Source organism: Poromitra crassiceps (genome assembly GCF_964638095.1).
Source record: "Poromitra crassiceps genome assembly, chromosome: 3".
Classification (NCBI taxonomy): Eukaryota; Metazoa; Chordata; class Actinopteri; order Beryciformes; family Melamphaidae; genus Poromitra; species Poromitra crassiceps.
This window is the reverse complement of record NC_139625.1, coordinates 3,703,451-3,718,428: the sequence shown is the minus strand read 5'-3', so window position 1 is coordinate 3,718,428 and position 14,978 is coordinate 3,703,451. Positions and strand designations below refer to the sequence as shown.

Below are 14,978 nucleotides of genomic sequence, written 5' to 3'. Positions count from 1 at the left end.
CTGGATTAGTTTAGCTCGAGCTTTTTACTTCTAGGGCTCGCATTTACGCTACAAAACTGAAAGTGGTCCTCATGTGTGAAGATTATCCGACTGAACTCTGGTTCGCGTTTGATTAATCTTGCGTTGCCCAGAGACCGTATTTGAAGCATCGTGGCAAAAACCCATTCAAAAATCCCATAGACAGAAACAGTGAAGAACCAGGAAGTCCGGGACTTCCGCGTTCTGACTACAAAAATACGTCATCCCTGCGGCTCTCTATAGAGTGTGCCCTCTGCTGTAATGCCTCCAAATTGTGCTCATTTTCTCCACACTGATTGAAGGAGCTACATGTGATTTTTGTTTTCCCAGGTCGTCAAATACTGGTCCAACCCAAAGCGTCAGTATTTGACGACCTGGGAAAATGAGAACCGTGTTGACTCAATCTTAAGTGCCAGTATTTGACCTGGGAATGAGAATCTTTCTGCAAAATCACATGTAGTAGCTTTTAATGTTTCATTCCTGGTGGATCTTTGTCAGGATGATGAGGAAGGATTGTGTGAAGGATCCTGACAAAGATCCGCGGAGATCAAAATGTTGATCAATTAAATGAGATTAGCCTCACTCTCAAAGCAGGTAGTGTGCAAAGACGACTTGAGGCTTTCCACATCTGACACAATCTGATGTGGTAAACTGCATTAATCTGTTGCTCTAAGTCAGGGGTGGCCAAACTACGGCCCGCGGGCCAACTGCGGCCCGCTGCCCGTTTTTAAGTGGCCCACCATGAATTTAGCAAAAAACTTTTCCGTTTTTCTGTTTTAAAGTTTAAAACGGAAAACGAAAAAACGAAAACGGGAAAAAAACTGGAAAACAAAAAAATAAAGAAAAAGAAACGGAAAAACAAAAACAAAAAAAGTGATTCCCCCAATTTTGTTTTTTCTATTTAAAACCATTGAAAATAGGTTATACTTGAGTACCCTGACCTGGTCTATTTATTAAAAAAAAAAAAAAAAGTGAATGAATGTTTAATACTAATGTTATGTTAAATTATCTCTGTCTTAACCCGTTGGCACAGGAAAAGAAAATTTGAAAACATACAGAAATGCCCATTGTAATAGGTGAGCACATCAATAAACTATGTGTCATATATTTATTTAAGTAGAAATCCGATTTTTGATGGCACAAGGGTTTTCTGGTCCAATTTTTTTCCCCCGCACTTAATATTGTTTGGCCCGCGACTTGTTCTGTATGCGGCCCACAACCAAAACAGTTTGGCCACCCCTGATCTAAGTAGACAGTAAGAATGATTTGCGTACTGTTTGAACCCGAGATCTGGCTGTGATGGCAGGTGTGAACCTTAATTATTGTCTGTCCCACACACGCATTGACTGTGCTTTGCTGGTGCAGCTGAAGGAGAAGGTGCTGCAGCGACAGCAGGGCAGCTACATCCTGACAGTGGAGGCGGGCAGGCAGCTGCTCCTGTCGGCAGACAGCCGGGCGGAGATGACCCTGCAGGGGGAGCTAACTGACATCCAGGAGCGCTGGAAGCATGCCAGCGTATGCCTGGATGAACAGAAGAGAGAGCTTGCCACCTTGTTAAAGGTACACCACACCAAATAGACATGCCGGCAGTTTGTAGAGTACCGGGAACACTAAAGGGATACACAGAGACATTGAATCGAATGTTCAAATCAAGTTCACACACACACACACACACACACACACACACACACACACACACACACACACACACACATGTATATGTATATGTGTATATATATATATATATATATATATACTAGGGCTGTCAGCGTTAACGCGTTAATCGCGCGTTAACTATCGTTCCTATTAACGCCACTAATTTTTTTAACGCGCGATTAACGCATGCACGTTCTGTGATGTTTGAGCCTTGGTCCGCGCCGTAGTTTTGGAAATCAGGAAGCAGTAACGTTGATAGCAAGCAGAAAGAAAGCTCTGTGAGCAGAGAAGGAGGAATAAAATGGGTATATTGGCAAGTTCAGCTTCAAATTGAGAAAGCATTTTGGGTGAGAGAGAGGGAGCGCGTCTGTCTCGTCTCACCGTGGCAGAGAGAGTGAGAGACAGACAGACGGAGGACGGGGGGGGGGGGGGGGGGGGGGGGACGAGGGAGAGAGAGAGGCAGAGAAAGCGAGCGAGATGGACAGACAGGCAGTGAGAGAGGGACCGACGGAGAACGGGAACGCGAGAGAGAGAGATACCCAGAGAGAAAGAGAGAGGGGGGAGAGAGCATGCACGCAGCCTCTCCTGTCTGTGGCTGGAGAGATGTAGAGGATCGCACCAATTAACTTCACACAGTGCAGCCTGAGAGATGTGTATTCCCAGTAACTAGTAGCAATAATAACAATATTACCAATGGCCAAATACTTACCCATACGAATGATAGCTACCCATATTAATACAACAGTGCATATTTGCACAGAGCTCTCAGGTTTAAAGTAGTCTACCTCGGTTTAAGGTAGATTTAGAACAGATTTAAAAAATGCGATTAATTTGCGATTAATCGTGAGTTAACTATGGAAATCATGCGATTAATCGCGATTAAATATTTTAATCGATTGACAGCCCTAATATATATATATGTATATATATATGTATACTGTATATATAGATATATATATACTGTATATATAGATATATATACATATATATGATTTTTATACTGTATTGATTTGTGTGTCCTATACAGGACTGGGAGAGGTGTGAGAGAGGTATTGGTGGATCACTGGAGAAGCTGCGAGCCTTCAAACGGCAGCTCTCTCAGCCACTTCCTGATCACCATGAGGACCTCCAAGCTGAGCAGATGCGCTGCAAGGTATCCTGCTGTACCAGGAGTTTCCAGCCTCTAGGCTTTTTGACATAATTTATCCTGTGAAAAAGCCTGAAAAAGCAGATGAAATCATCATTTTCATGTCAAAGTTCTCTATTCATTACATTTATACCTGCAGCAAAAAGGGCTGCATCGCTTTTAGTTTAGGGGCAGAACAAAATCACAGTTATCTTTTAATTCACAAAATATATTTATGGACAGACCTTCCTGAATTTGGTTTTCTTCCCAATGTTTTTATTGATTGATTGAAGGATTGATTGATTGATTGAAGGATTGATTGATTGATTGATTGATTGATTGAAGGATTGATTGATTGATTGATTGATTGATTGATTGATTGATTGATTGATTGATTGATTGATTGATTGATTGATTGATTGGTTGTTTTTTGTTGCTTTGTGCACTATTTTGTTGCAAGGTGTTTTACAGGTTATACATATTATTGTTACTGTCATTAACAGGACCTGGAGGGCACATTTGATGGCTGGACAGGGGACCTAGCCCATCTCGCTGTGCTGAGAGAGTCCCTGTCTTGCTACATCAGTGCTGAGGACCTGTCTGTCCTGCAGGAACGCATTGAGCTGCTACATCGACAATGGGAAGAAATCTGCCACCAGGTACAGTAAAGTACACAGTACCTCTGTGTTTGTGTAACAGATTTACAGTAAAGTACACAGTACCTCTGTGTTTGTGTAACAGATTTACAGTAAAGTACACAGTACCTCTGTGTTTGTGTAACAGATTTACAGTAAAGTACACAGTACCTCTGTGTTTGTGTAACATATTTACAGTAAAGTACACAGTACCTCTGTGTTTGTGTAACAGATTTACAGTAAAGTACACAGTACCACTGTGTTTGTGTGACAGATTTACAGTAAAGTACACAGTACCTCTGTGTTTGTGTAACAGATTTACAGTAAAGTACTTTACACCAAGGCGTTTTATCAAACAGAATTTAACAAAATGTGTAACATCCACAGGATAAGAGGTGTGTTGACACCACTTGACACAATCAAGTAGAATAGTCTCTCTCTGCAGTAACTTTAAATACCAAATGGTGGTGCTGGTGTCACACAAAAGCACTGCTAACTTATGGGTAAGAGGCATAAACAGAACTCATCACTGACTGTGTTGCTTTGGTCTGGATGGTGTCGAGTAGCTGTTATCAAATACAGTCAGCATGTCACCTTATGGACGATATGGGCAGACTACATCAAATGCTAATGTGACCAAAGAGTGTTTCAGTTTGCATCGTCATCAGTTCAATCTTATGTCAAGTGGTATCTCCCATAAAATATAGTTCTAACCCAACATGTCAAGTGGTATCTCCCATAAAATATAGTTCTAACCTAAGAGTATCTACAGATGATTAAATATTAGCATTTAACAAATGTATGTTCCAATCCGTATCTATGGAAATGTTCTGTCCAGACTAGTTTAGCTTAGACATGCAAAGTTGAAGAGGAGACAGTCTGACTAGAGCTGAGAGAGAGAAAAAACCTCAATGCAAAACAGGACATAGATATTTTTTTTTCAGATGTTGCATCCTGTGTGTAGCACACACAAGCCACACACAGGAAATGTGCTGCTAGCTGTAGTGTTCAAGGTGTTGCGACAAATCAAGATCTCTACTTCCCTTCAATGCGTTCTGTCATTCACTTACTTCACTTACAAGTTCACACTGGATATATTTTGAAACGGAAAACTTAATTTGTGTTTCAATGGGTAATGTATTTGCTCCCGAGTTCAAATGCATTGATTGTGTGTGTGTACTCTGTATTTTGACTGTATATATTCCGGTGCCTCTGTCTCCAGCTGCTGTTGCGCCGGCAGCAGCTGAGTGAGAAGCTGAATGAGTGGACCGTCTTCAACGAGAAGTACAAGGAGCTGTGCGAGTGGCTCACCAACATGGAGAGCAAGGTCTCCCAGAATGGAGACATCAGCATCGAGGAGATGATCGAGAAGCTGCGCAAGGTAAACACAAACCCACTTGTGTCATGTCCATTTTATACTGAGGGCACATGCATCCTCAGATACCTAACATCTCTCAAAGTGTGTTGTTTTTTTTGCTTTACATTTTTAATATTTATACAATATTTTGCAGCTGCACCAAGCTAGTTATCACTGATCCTTTCTGTCTTGATTTTCTTTGTCAGTGTGTGTCATCCTAAGTTTCAGACGTCTTTATTGTTACAGTATATTGGCTGCCTGACTTGAAAGCACAGGTTCCAACTGTACAGATGATTTTGGACTAATAGTTATGTAGTGGCGGTTGAGGAGTTGTATATATTGCCACTAAGGAAGTACAATATATTATGATCCCACATAATACTTAACTTAACATGTAAATGTACAGACCTGTCAATCTGATCCAGATCCTCATTCTGACCGAGCCTTCCATGTACAGCACACATTCCCTCATCGGTTTTATAGAGAGCCAAAGTAAACGTCACTTCCTGCTTCAGCACTGTACCAGAGATTTTCATCTGCCATTTATTTTCCCATAGACATTTCGTAAAATGCTTATAAAAAGTTTTACTTGTTCAAACCAAATGGTTCCGATATATTTAGAAACAGGAGAGACCGCATAACATTTCACTTGGACCAAAACGTTTAAAGAAAAAAAAAATTCTATGTTTTTGTAAGTTTTAGTCAGAGTGAAATGTCTCTCCCGATTCTAAATATAGCTGAACCGTTTGGTTTGACCAAGTAAAACTATTTTTAGAAGCATTCTACGAAATTTCTATGGGAAAATAAATAGCGGATGAAAATCTCTGGTACAGTGCTGAAGCAGGAAGTGACGTTCACTTTGGCTCTTATTGAATTGTGTCTCAGGACTACCAGGAGGAGATCACTGTGGCCGAGGAGAACAAGCTGCATCTCCACCAGCTTGGAGAGCGCCTGGCCAGGGCCAGCCACCAGAGCAAGGCCTCCGAGATCGAGCAGAAACTGGGCAAAGTCAGCGACCGCTGGCAGCACCTCCTGGATCTCATCGGAGCCAGGTGAGGACACACTCACACTGGATCAGCTCCGCGAATAAATGCTCCTATTGGTTGCCTGCTGATTAGGATGCAGGCTCACAAACTTTGCTGAAACCTGACTGAAATCTGTCATAAATGAATCACTGTGGTTCTTGCAACTATTTTCTTTGTAATCTCTATGCTGTTCTTTCATCTATCTTTGTTGCTGCTCTATTCATCCCCAGGGAGAAATTAATTCGGGAGGTCAGAGTGCAAGCTGAGCTCCAGAGCAATGGGCCTTTTTCACAGCTGCCATTTTGTGTCTAAAAGGCAGGGTAAACACAGGTGCAACCAACTCACTGGAAGTTGGAAACTCTAATTAATGTTTTGGTGCACCTGTGCTACTTCCGTCCTTTTAGACACAAATTGGCTGCTGTGAAAAAGGCCTATTAATACTCCTTGAGCTGCTATAGAGAGGCAAAGTGACCGCCTACTTCCTGCTTCAGCACTGTACCAGAGATTTTCATCCGCCATTTATTTTCCCATAGACATTTCGTAAAATGCTTATAAAAATAGTTTTACTTGTTCAAACCAAACGGTTCAGATATATTTAGAAATAGGAGAGACCACATAACATTTCACTCGGACCAAAACGTAACAAAATTGCTGATTTAAAGAAAATATATAATAAAATATAATATTTTTTATTTTATTTTTAAAGTTTTGGTCCGAGTGAAATATTCTATGGTCTCTCCCGATTCTAAATATAGCTGAACCGTTTGGTTTGACGGAGTAAAACTATTTTTATAAGTATTTTAAGCAATGTCTATGGGAAAATAAAGGGTGGATAAAAATCTCTGGTACAGTGCTGAAGCAGGAAGTAGGCGGTCACTTTGCCTCTATGGATTCAGTGTGTTGCATTCCTAGTTTGATGAATTGTATGATTAATAACAGAGGGAAGAAGCTTCGAGAGACGCTGGTGGCCGTGCAGCAGCTGGATAAGAACATGAGCAGCCTGCGCTCCTGGCTGGCCCACATCGAGACAGAGCTTTCCAATCCCATCGCCTACGACAGCTGTGACTTCCAGGAGATCCAGAGGAAGCTCGATCTGCAGCAGGTAACGTAACTGTACCATAATGCCACTGGTGACTGCCCACGTTGTTGTATAAAGATGTCAAAATATATGCAAATTGAAATAATTTCCCTCTCTCTAGTCAGGTTTCCTTCCACTTGTTTCTATGCAAAATTTCAATGTGCGCATAAAACAAACTGAGTGGAAACGCTGCAAAATTCGCAAAAACCTCCAAATATCGCAAAAAAAGTTTTCACGCTTGAGGGAGGTGGAAAAGCCGGGTGTATCGATAAAAGGAAAATGCGATAAGTGCAGTGGAAACAGATTAAGCGATATTCTGTTGTCTCTCCATTCAAAAACCAGGCAGTTTGCCTTGATCACTGCAAAACATGACATGCCGTGTAGCCTACACACAAGGTGGCGAAGGAGCATTTCACTTTACCTAGGCCTAGAACAAATGCAATGAAAAAATCTGTCATGTACCGAGCCATGTCTGAATGGAAGGCTCTACCTCCTACAATTATAAATATAGAAAGTAGATATAGACTTAAAAAGAAGCTAAAAGTACATTTTATAATTTCATAAATAGTTAATTATACGCAATGAATGGAACTGGTATTAGAAATAGTGATTATACACCTAGATATCGTATAGAGTTGATAGTAATTAATGTAGTAATATAGTTAGACGTTATATAACATAAGGATGTACTATGGGTGGACAGATGATAGATAATGATTGTTAAACGGATAGTAATGTATTAGATAGGCTATAGGTAGATGTATTATATTATAGTATTATATGCCTGTATATACTGTATAGTATTTTAGGAAGATTGTGATGGAGGTTACATGGTTATTTGGATGGACATATGCTGTATTTAGAACCAGGTTGAGTTAGTTTTTGTTTGTTTTCTCTTGTTTGTCTTAAATTTATGATTTTAAAATGTGTTTTGTCTTTTACTTTGTATATTTGTAATGTATCTGTATTGTTTGTTTTGACTGTGGACCCCAGGAAGAGTAGCTGTTGCCTTGTGTAATGGCTAATGGGGATCCTAATAAACTAAACTAAACTAAACAATAGGGCTACACACGGTAAATAATGCCATGGTAAATACGCAGCAAAATACCCGCCGTGGTGAGCAGAAGAAGACTGGGATATTAACTCGACGACTCACTTCTAGAATTGAATGAAATTGTATTCACTACTATCTGTTCTATCTAGCAGCTGATCAGCAGCTCAGACAGCCTCAACAGCTGTATAACTTGCATAATACCAGCGGATGGAAACGCGAATTATTTCGCATTTTCTTTTGCCGACTTTCTGAAAATTCGATTAAAATTTGGGATACCTTTGGATGGAAAGCCAACTACTGTCTCTGGTTCTTGCCACCGCAGGAGCTTCAGCGCGACATCGAGAAGCACAGTACAGGAGTGGCGTCCGTACTGAACCTGTGCGAGGTGCTGCTGCACGACTGTGACGCGTGCGCCACCGACGCCGAGTGCGACTCCATCCAGCAGGCGACTCGCAGCCTCGACCGCCGCTGGAGGAGCATCTGTGCCTTGTCCATGGAGAGGAGACTCAAGTAAGACGCTGATGCACCTACCTAGTCAGATCATCTCAGATGAAGATGGAAAAGGATGATTACAGCTTAGAAAGAATGGAGAAAGTGTTATTCTGAATTTCTGATCATTCACTTTCAAGTGGATTCATATAAATGTCATTGCTGCTTTTGTTTGTTTGGTTTCATGTCATTTTATGGAACTACTGTTTTATGTAACTACTGTTTTAGTCTGCTAACTATCTTTTCCCCTCTGTTAGGATTGTATTAGTCTGCTAACTATCTTTTCCTCTCTGTTAGGATTGTATTAGTCTGCTAACTATCTTTTCCTCTCTGTTAGGATTGTATTAGTCTGCTAACTACAGTATCTTTTCCCCTGTCTGTTAGGATTGAGGAGACGTGGCGTTTATGGCAGAAATTCTTAGATGACTTTGCACGATTTGAGGGGTGGCTGGCCACTTCAGAAAAGACTGCTGCTCTGCCCAACTCCTCTGGTGTACTCTACACCATAGCCAAGGAAGAACTAAAGAAATTTGAGGTACAACTATCAGAACCTGGACACTATTTTGCAGGGAATGTTTTGCATGGATGCCTGCAAAAGGAATCCAATCCCTAACCCTGGCAGTGTTAGTGCCTTCTGCAGCCTTTCTGAGGGACCATTTCTTATGTGTGCCAGTGTGTAAATATGTGTGTGGTCCTGTAGGCCTTCCAGAGGCAGGTCCATGAGAGCCTGACCCAATATGTGTGTGTGTGGTCCTGTTCTCCCGTAGGCCTTCCAGAGGCAGGTCCATGAGAGCCTGACCCAATATGTGTGTGTGTGGTCCTGTTCTCCTGTAGGCCTTCCAGAGGCAGGTCCATGAGAGCCTGACCCAATATGTGTGTGTGTGGTCCTGTTCTCCTGTAGGCCTTCCAGAGGCAGGTCCATGAGAGCCTGACCCAATATGTGTGTGTGTGGTCCTGTTCTCCTGTAGGCCTTCCAGAGGCAGGTCCATGAGAGCCTGACCCAATATGTGTGTGTGTGGTCCTGTTCTCCTGTAGGCCTTCCAGAGGCAGGTCCATGAGAGCCTGACCCAATATGCGTGTGTGTGTGTGTGGTCCTGTTCTCCTGTAGGCCTTCCAGAGGCAGGTCCATGAGAGCCTGACCCAATATGTGTGTGTGTGTGTGTGTGTGTGTGTGTGTGGTCCTGTTCTCCTGTAGGCCTTCCAGAGGCAGGTCCATGAGAGCCTGACCCAATATGTGTGTGTGTGTGGTCCTGTTCTCCTGTAGGCCTTCCAGAGGCAGGTCCATGAGAGCCTGACCCAATATGTGTGTGTGTGGTCCTGTTCTCCTGTAGGCCTTCCAGAGGCAGGTCCATGAGAGCCTGACCCAATATGTGTGTGTGTGGTCCTGTTCTCCTGTAGGCCTTCCAGAGGCAGGTCCATGAGAGCCTGACCCAATATGTGTGTGTGTGGTCCTGTTCTCCTGTAGGCCTTCCAGAGGCAGGTCCATGAGAGCCTGACCCAATATGTGTGTGTGTGTGGTCCTGTTCTCCTGTAGGCCTTCCAGAGGCAGGTCCATGAGAGCCTGACCCAGCTCGAACTGATCAACAAGCAGTACCGCTGCCTTGCCAGGGAGAACCGCACTGACTCTTCCTGTCGCCTGAGGGAGATGGCCCACGATGCCAATCAGCGATGGGACAATCTGCAGAAGAGGGTGGCGTCCATCCTCCGCAGGCTAAAGGTGTGATATCATATACATACATACATACAGTACATACATACTTATATACATACATACATACATACATACATACATACATACATACATACATACATACATGTATGTACGTACGTACATACATATACCTATACATACATACACACATACATACATACATACATACATACATGTACGTACATACATATACCTATACATACATACACACATACATACATACATACATACATACATGTATGTACGTACGTACGTACGTACGTACATACATATATACATACATACATGTATGTATGTACGTACATATATACATACATACATGTATGTACGTACATACATACATACATACATTATTATAATCATGTACATTCCTGAATTTATTTTTCGCTTTGATTTCATATTTTCTGGAGATCTTGGATGATAAATGTGAAGTACCACTTTTGACCATGAGTGGATAAATGCACATAACAACAATGCATAAACGAATCTAAGCTAATGAAGAACTAATGAACTAAAGCGATTGAAGATGCCTTGCTGAGCATATCATATACCAAGTCTATGCTATTTTAACAGCAATATCTCTGTTTCCTATTAGCACTTTATTAGTCAGAGAGAGGAGTTTGAGACGGCCAGAGACAGTATCTTGGTGTGGCTGACAGAGATGGACCTACAGCTGACCAACATCGAACACTTTTCGGAGTGTGACATTCAGGCTAAGATCAAACAGCTCAGGGTAAGTACACCCACTTCTTTCACATCCACTGTCCACTTTTTTTAGGGAATCCAACCAGCCTGTAGTGTTTGGAGTAGCATGTATACATGGGGCTCTATTCTCCCCCTGGCCTTAAATTTGCGTTTATGGCTGGGTGCAGCGCTATTAGTGGGCGTGGTTATTCACAAGTGTTGGATTGGTGATCTCCAGTAAACCAATCACAGTCTTCCCTTCCAAGCTCCGATCCATGAACGGCGCGACTCCAGTCCGGTCAGAAAAGCCCTAAAGCCCCCGCGACCAAATCGCTCTGAGCTCCCCCCCTCCCTCTCTGCCCACTTTCATCCCTGTCTGTCTCAATATGCTCCTCAAACAAATCTCACGGCAGTTTAAATACAGCAAGCATGTAAATACGCTACACTATAGCAAGAACAAAGTGAGAATAATGTTCTAAACGCATCGCCTAGCAAAATATAGCCTATCCCTGGATGTCATGATGAGATTAGATTGGTGAAAGTTTGGACAGAATGATTGCATCATTTTCTCCCGGAGAGCTGCATTTTTTTCTCCCCCTCTGCACGGCAGACAGGTAGGATGATGCAACAGCCTCTGAATGACAGGGGCTCAAAACTACGGTATAACAACTTTTTTTTCATCGGTCATTGTGCCTGCCTAGTGCCTACATATAAATTAGTGTGGCCTTTCCCCCAAAATAGTGATGGTTCTGTCATTCTGTGGTGTAGCCTACATTTCAGATCTGATGCTTGCAGTGCGCTATAGGGGCAGAAATTGACGCGCGAGAGAGAGGGAGAGAGGGAGTGAGAGAGGGAGTGAGAGAGGGAGTGAGAGAGGGAGTGAGAGAGAGAGAGAGAGAGAGAGGGGGGAGAGAGAGAGGGGGGAGAGAGAGTGAGATAGCGGCAGAAAGAGTAATTGAATAACGCCGTGGGTGCATCCCCGGCGGCCGGCGCACTGGATAAGGCCTGGTTTTGAAAAGCGTTAACCGCAAGATTAACGCCCGTTGGGAAGATCGCTTTAGGCTGGTATTTAAGGCCGAAACGCCCATTCTGGCCTATTCTGGCACTGCATCTTCAGCGTAAATCGCATTTCGGGGCATAAAAACATGGCGGTATCCTCCCGAGTCAGCGGTAGGCAGGTGTAAAGCGTGTTTTTTGCATTTAAGGCCAGTTTAGCGCCTAAGGCCAGGGGGAGAATAGAGCCCACGGTGTTTATTCTGGCCCTTGTATTGTCTTGCACTAACAGTGACAACCTGGCACCCGATTGACCAACTCATATCTAAAATATTATATGAAATCCATCCAAAAGTAGGCTTCCTACATATATCTGGAAATGTATGGAATAATAATTTTGTAATTTCCAGGTCTTAATAAGTTTGGAAATTGCACAAAGCCCTGTCTTCTCCTATATTCTGCTTCTTGTCACTGTGAGAATAATCTTCATTGATAGAGTGGCATAGCATTGTTAGCAGGGCACAAGACAACGTATATGCGTAAATTATATTATTAGTAGTATTATATATACACCAAAATCTTCATATCAAATCAAGAAATGAAGGTCAGGTCTCTGCTCTTCCTGCCTCCGGTCCCTCAGGCGTTCCAGCAGGAGATTTCTCTGACCACGGCCAAGATCGAGCTCATCTTCCACCAGGGGGAGGCGCTGATGGAGAAGAGCGAGCCTCTGGATGCTGCGGTCATCGAGGAGGAGCTGGAGGAGCTGCAGCGTTACTGTCAGGAGGTGTTCGGCCGAGTGGAGCGCTACTACAAAAAGCTCATGCGCCTGCCTGTAAGTCCAAAGATCAAGGCCATTGCACACATTTCTATTCAATCAATCTATCTATTTATTCATTATCAGAAATCAGGGCAACGACTGGGCAGATAAATGTGCTCAGACGGACGGACAGACCTTTTGTAATTATATGGTAAGATTATGTTCATTATTTAAAAAAAAAAATAACAATCTTATATATTCATCCAATTTATATTAAAGTTTACAAAAGCACACAAGCAAATTAGAAACACGAGAAAACAAAGCATTTCTCATGAATTCAGAGTGTGTGTGCGCATGTATGTGTGTGTGTGTGTGTGTGTGTGTGTGTGTGTGTGTGTGTGTGGACTAAAAAGGCTCCTGCAGATATTGTTCACCTCAGCAGTTTGTTATTATGCCAACATAATACCAATGTTCTGCAGGTGTGTCAATGTCAATGTTTATACAATGATAAAGTACAGAGGATGTGCAGGCATCCTTCCAACCCCTTCACATGGACGTAGGACGCGTGTCATATTTCTACCACCTGACGTCCTCAGTATAAACCTGACGTCCTCAGTATAAACCTGACGTCCTCAGTATAAACCTGATGTCCTCAGTATAAAGGTAAACCTGACGTCCTCAGTATAAACCTGACGTCCTCAGTATAAACCTGATGTCCTCAGTATAAAGGTAAACCTGACGTCCTCAGTATAAACCTGACGTCCTCAGTATAAAGGTAAACCTGACGTCCTCAGTATAAACCTGACGTCCTCAGTATAAACCTGACGTCCTCAGTATAAAGGTAAACCTGACCTCCTCAGTATAAACCTGACGTCCTCAGTATAAACCTGACGTCCTCAGTATAAACCTGACGTCCTCAGTATAAACCTGACGTCCTCAGTATAAACCTGACGTCCTCAGTATAAACCTGACGTATAAACCTGATGTCCTCAGTATAAACCTGACGTCCTCAGTATAAACCTGACGTATAAACCTGATGTCCTCAGTATAAACCTGACGTCCTCAGTATAAACCTGACGTCCTCAGTATAAACCTGACCTCCTCAGTATAAACCTGACCTCCTCAGTATAAACCTGACGTCCTCAGTATAAATGGTGGTAATATGTAAATGCACTTTCCTCTTTCTGCAGCTTGCAGACGATGACACCGAGGTGTCGTTCTCGGACCGCGAGCTGGAGCTGGACGAGCCCGGTGACTTGTCCGGGCTGCCGTGGAGCAGTGAGCGTCTGGGCGACGGCTTCCTCTCCCCCCTGCCCTCCTCCAGCCGCTCGGCCTCCCTGGCGGCCCCGGGCAGGGACACCCCGGCCAGCGTGGACTCCATCCCCCTGGAGTGGGACCACGACTACGACCTGAGCCGCGGCCTGGAGAGCGCCAGCAGAGCCCTGAGGGAGCAGCAGAGCGAGGAGGGGGACTTCCTCCAGCGCTCTGCCTCCGCCTTGTCAGGTTAGCTCGCACATACTGCACGCACGCACACACACACACACACACACACACACACACACACACACACTCTCTCTCTCTCTCTCACACACACACACACACACACACACACACACCCTCTCTCACACACACACACACACACACACACACACCCTCTCTCTCTCACACACACACACACACACACACACACACACACACACACACACACACCCTCTCTCTCTCACACACACACACACACACACACACACACACACACACACTCTCTCTCTCACTCACACACACACACACACACACACACACACACACACCCTCTCACACACACACACACACACACACACACACACACACACACACACACACACCCTCTCTCTCTCACACACACACACACACACACACACACTCTCTCTCTCACACACACACACACACACACACACACACACACACAGTTCACACACAGCATTCTGCTTGAAATTAAAGGGATAGTTCGAGCTTTTTTTCACGAAACTCAATCACAAACTGGGATTCCCTTCAGTCCATCCAAAACAAGTGTTCACACGTGCTCTATTTTTAAGATGTTAAAAGCAGAACTTTTTTTTTTAATCATTGTATAGTGCGCTGTCATTCAACCAAACAACCTGAGTTCAATCCCCGTTGTCATCAAGCATCAGTCCTGTTGAAGTGCCCTTGAGCAAGACGCTGAATCCCCTGTTCTGTCACCTCTGACCTCACTGCAGAAAGTTTTTCTTTTTTCTTTTTCTGATTCCCCCCCCCCCATTTTCTCCCCAATTGTACTTTGCCCAATAGGCTCATCGCACAGCAACTTTTTGGGGTGGTAACGCAGGAAGTAACGCAGGTGTAATCATTAGCATTAATGAGGGCACCTGGCACTGGAACA

General features: G+C 43.5%; 1 protein-coding gene across 5 annotated transcripts in view; it reads left to right on the top strand.

Annotated features, from left to right (window-relative positions):
* The window catches only part of syne1b (spectrin repeat containing, nuclear envelope 1b), a gene marked incomplete at its 5' end in the record, with an annotated part of 267,667 nt that overhangs the window by 227,729 nt on the left and 24,960 nt on the right, over positions 1-14,978 (top strand). For 4 of the 5 annotated variants that reach the window (XM_083634044.1, XM_083634043.1, XM_083634042.1 and 1 more), the window contains 12 exons: positions 1,384-1,578; positions 2,702-2,827; positions 3,304-3,459; positions 4,658-4,816; positions 5,678-5,844; positions 6,757-6,919; positions 8,272-8,459; positions 8,823-8,973; positions 9,973-10,155; positions 10,745-10,882; positions 12,467-12,658; positions 13,774-14,086. In XM_083634044.1, coding sequence (XP_083490170.1) covers positions 1,384-1,578; positions 2,702-2,827; positions 3,304-3,459; positions 4,658-4,816; positions 5,678-5,844; positions 6,757-6,919; positions 8,272-8,459; positions 8,823-8,973; positions 9,973-10,155; positions 10,745-10,882; positions 12,467-12,658; positions 13,774-14,086 — 2,131 coding nt within the window. Of the gene's footprint in view, positions 1-1,383; positions 1,579-2,701; positions 2,828-3,303; positions 3,460-4,501; positions 4,817-5,677; positions 5,845-6,756; positions 6,920-8,271; positions 8,460-8,822; positions 8,974-9,972; positions 10,156-10,744; positions 10,883-12,466; positions 12,659-13,773; positions 14,087-14,978 lie in introns of those variants that run through there. The other variant, XM_083634045.1, reaches the window with a different exon arrangement.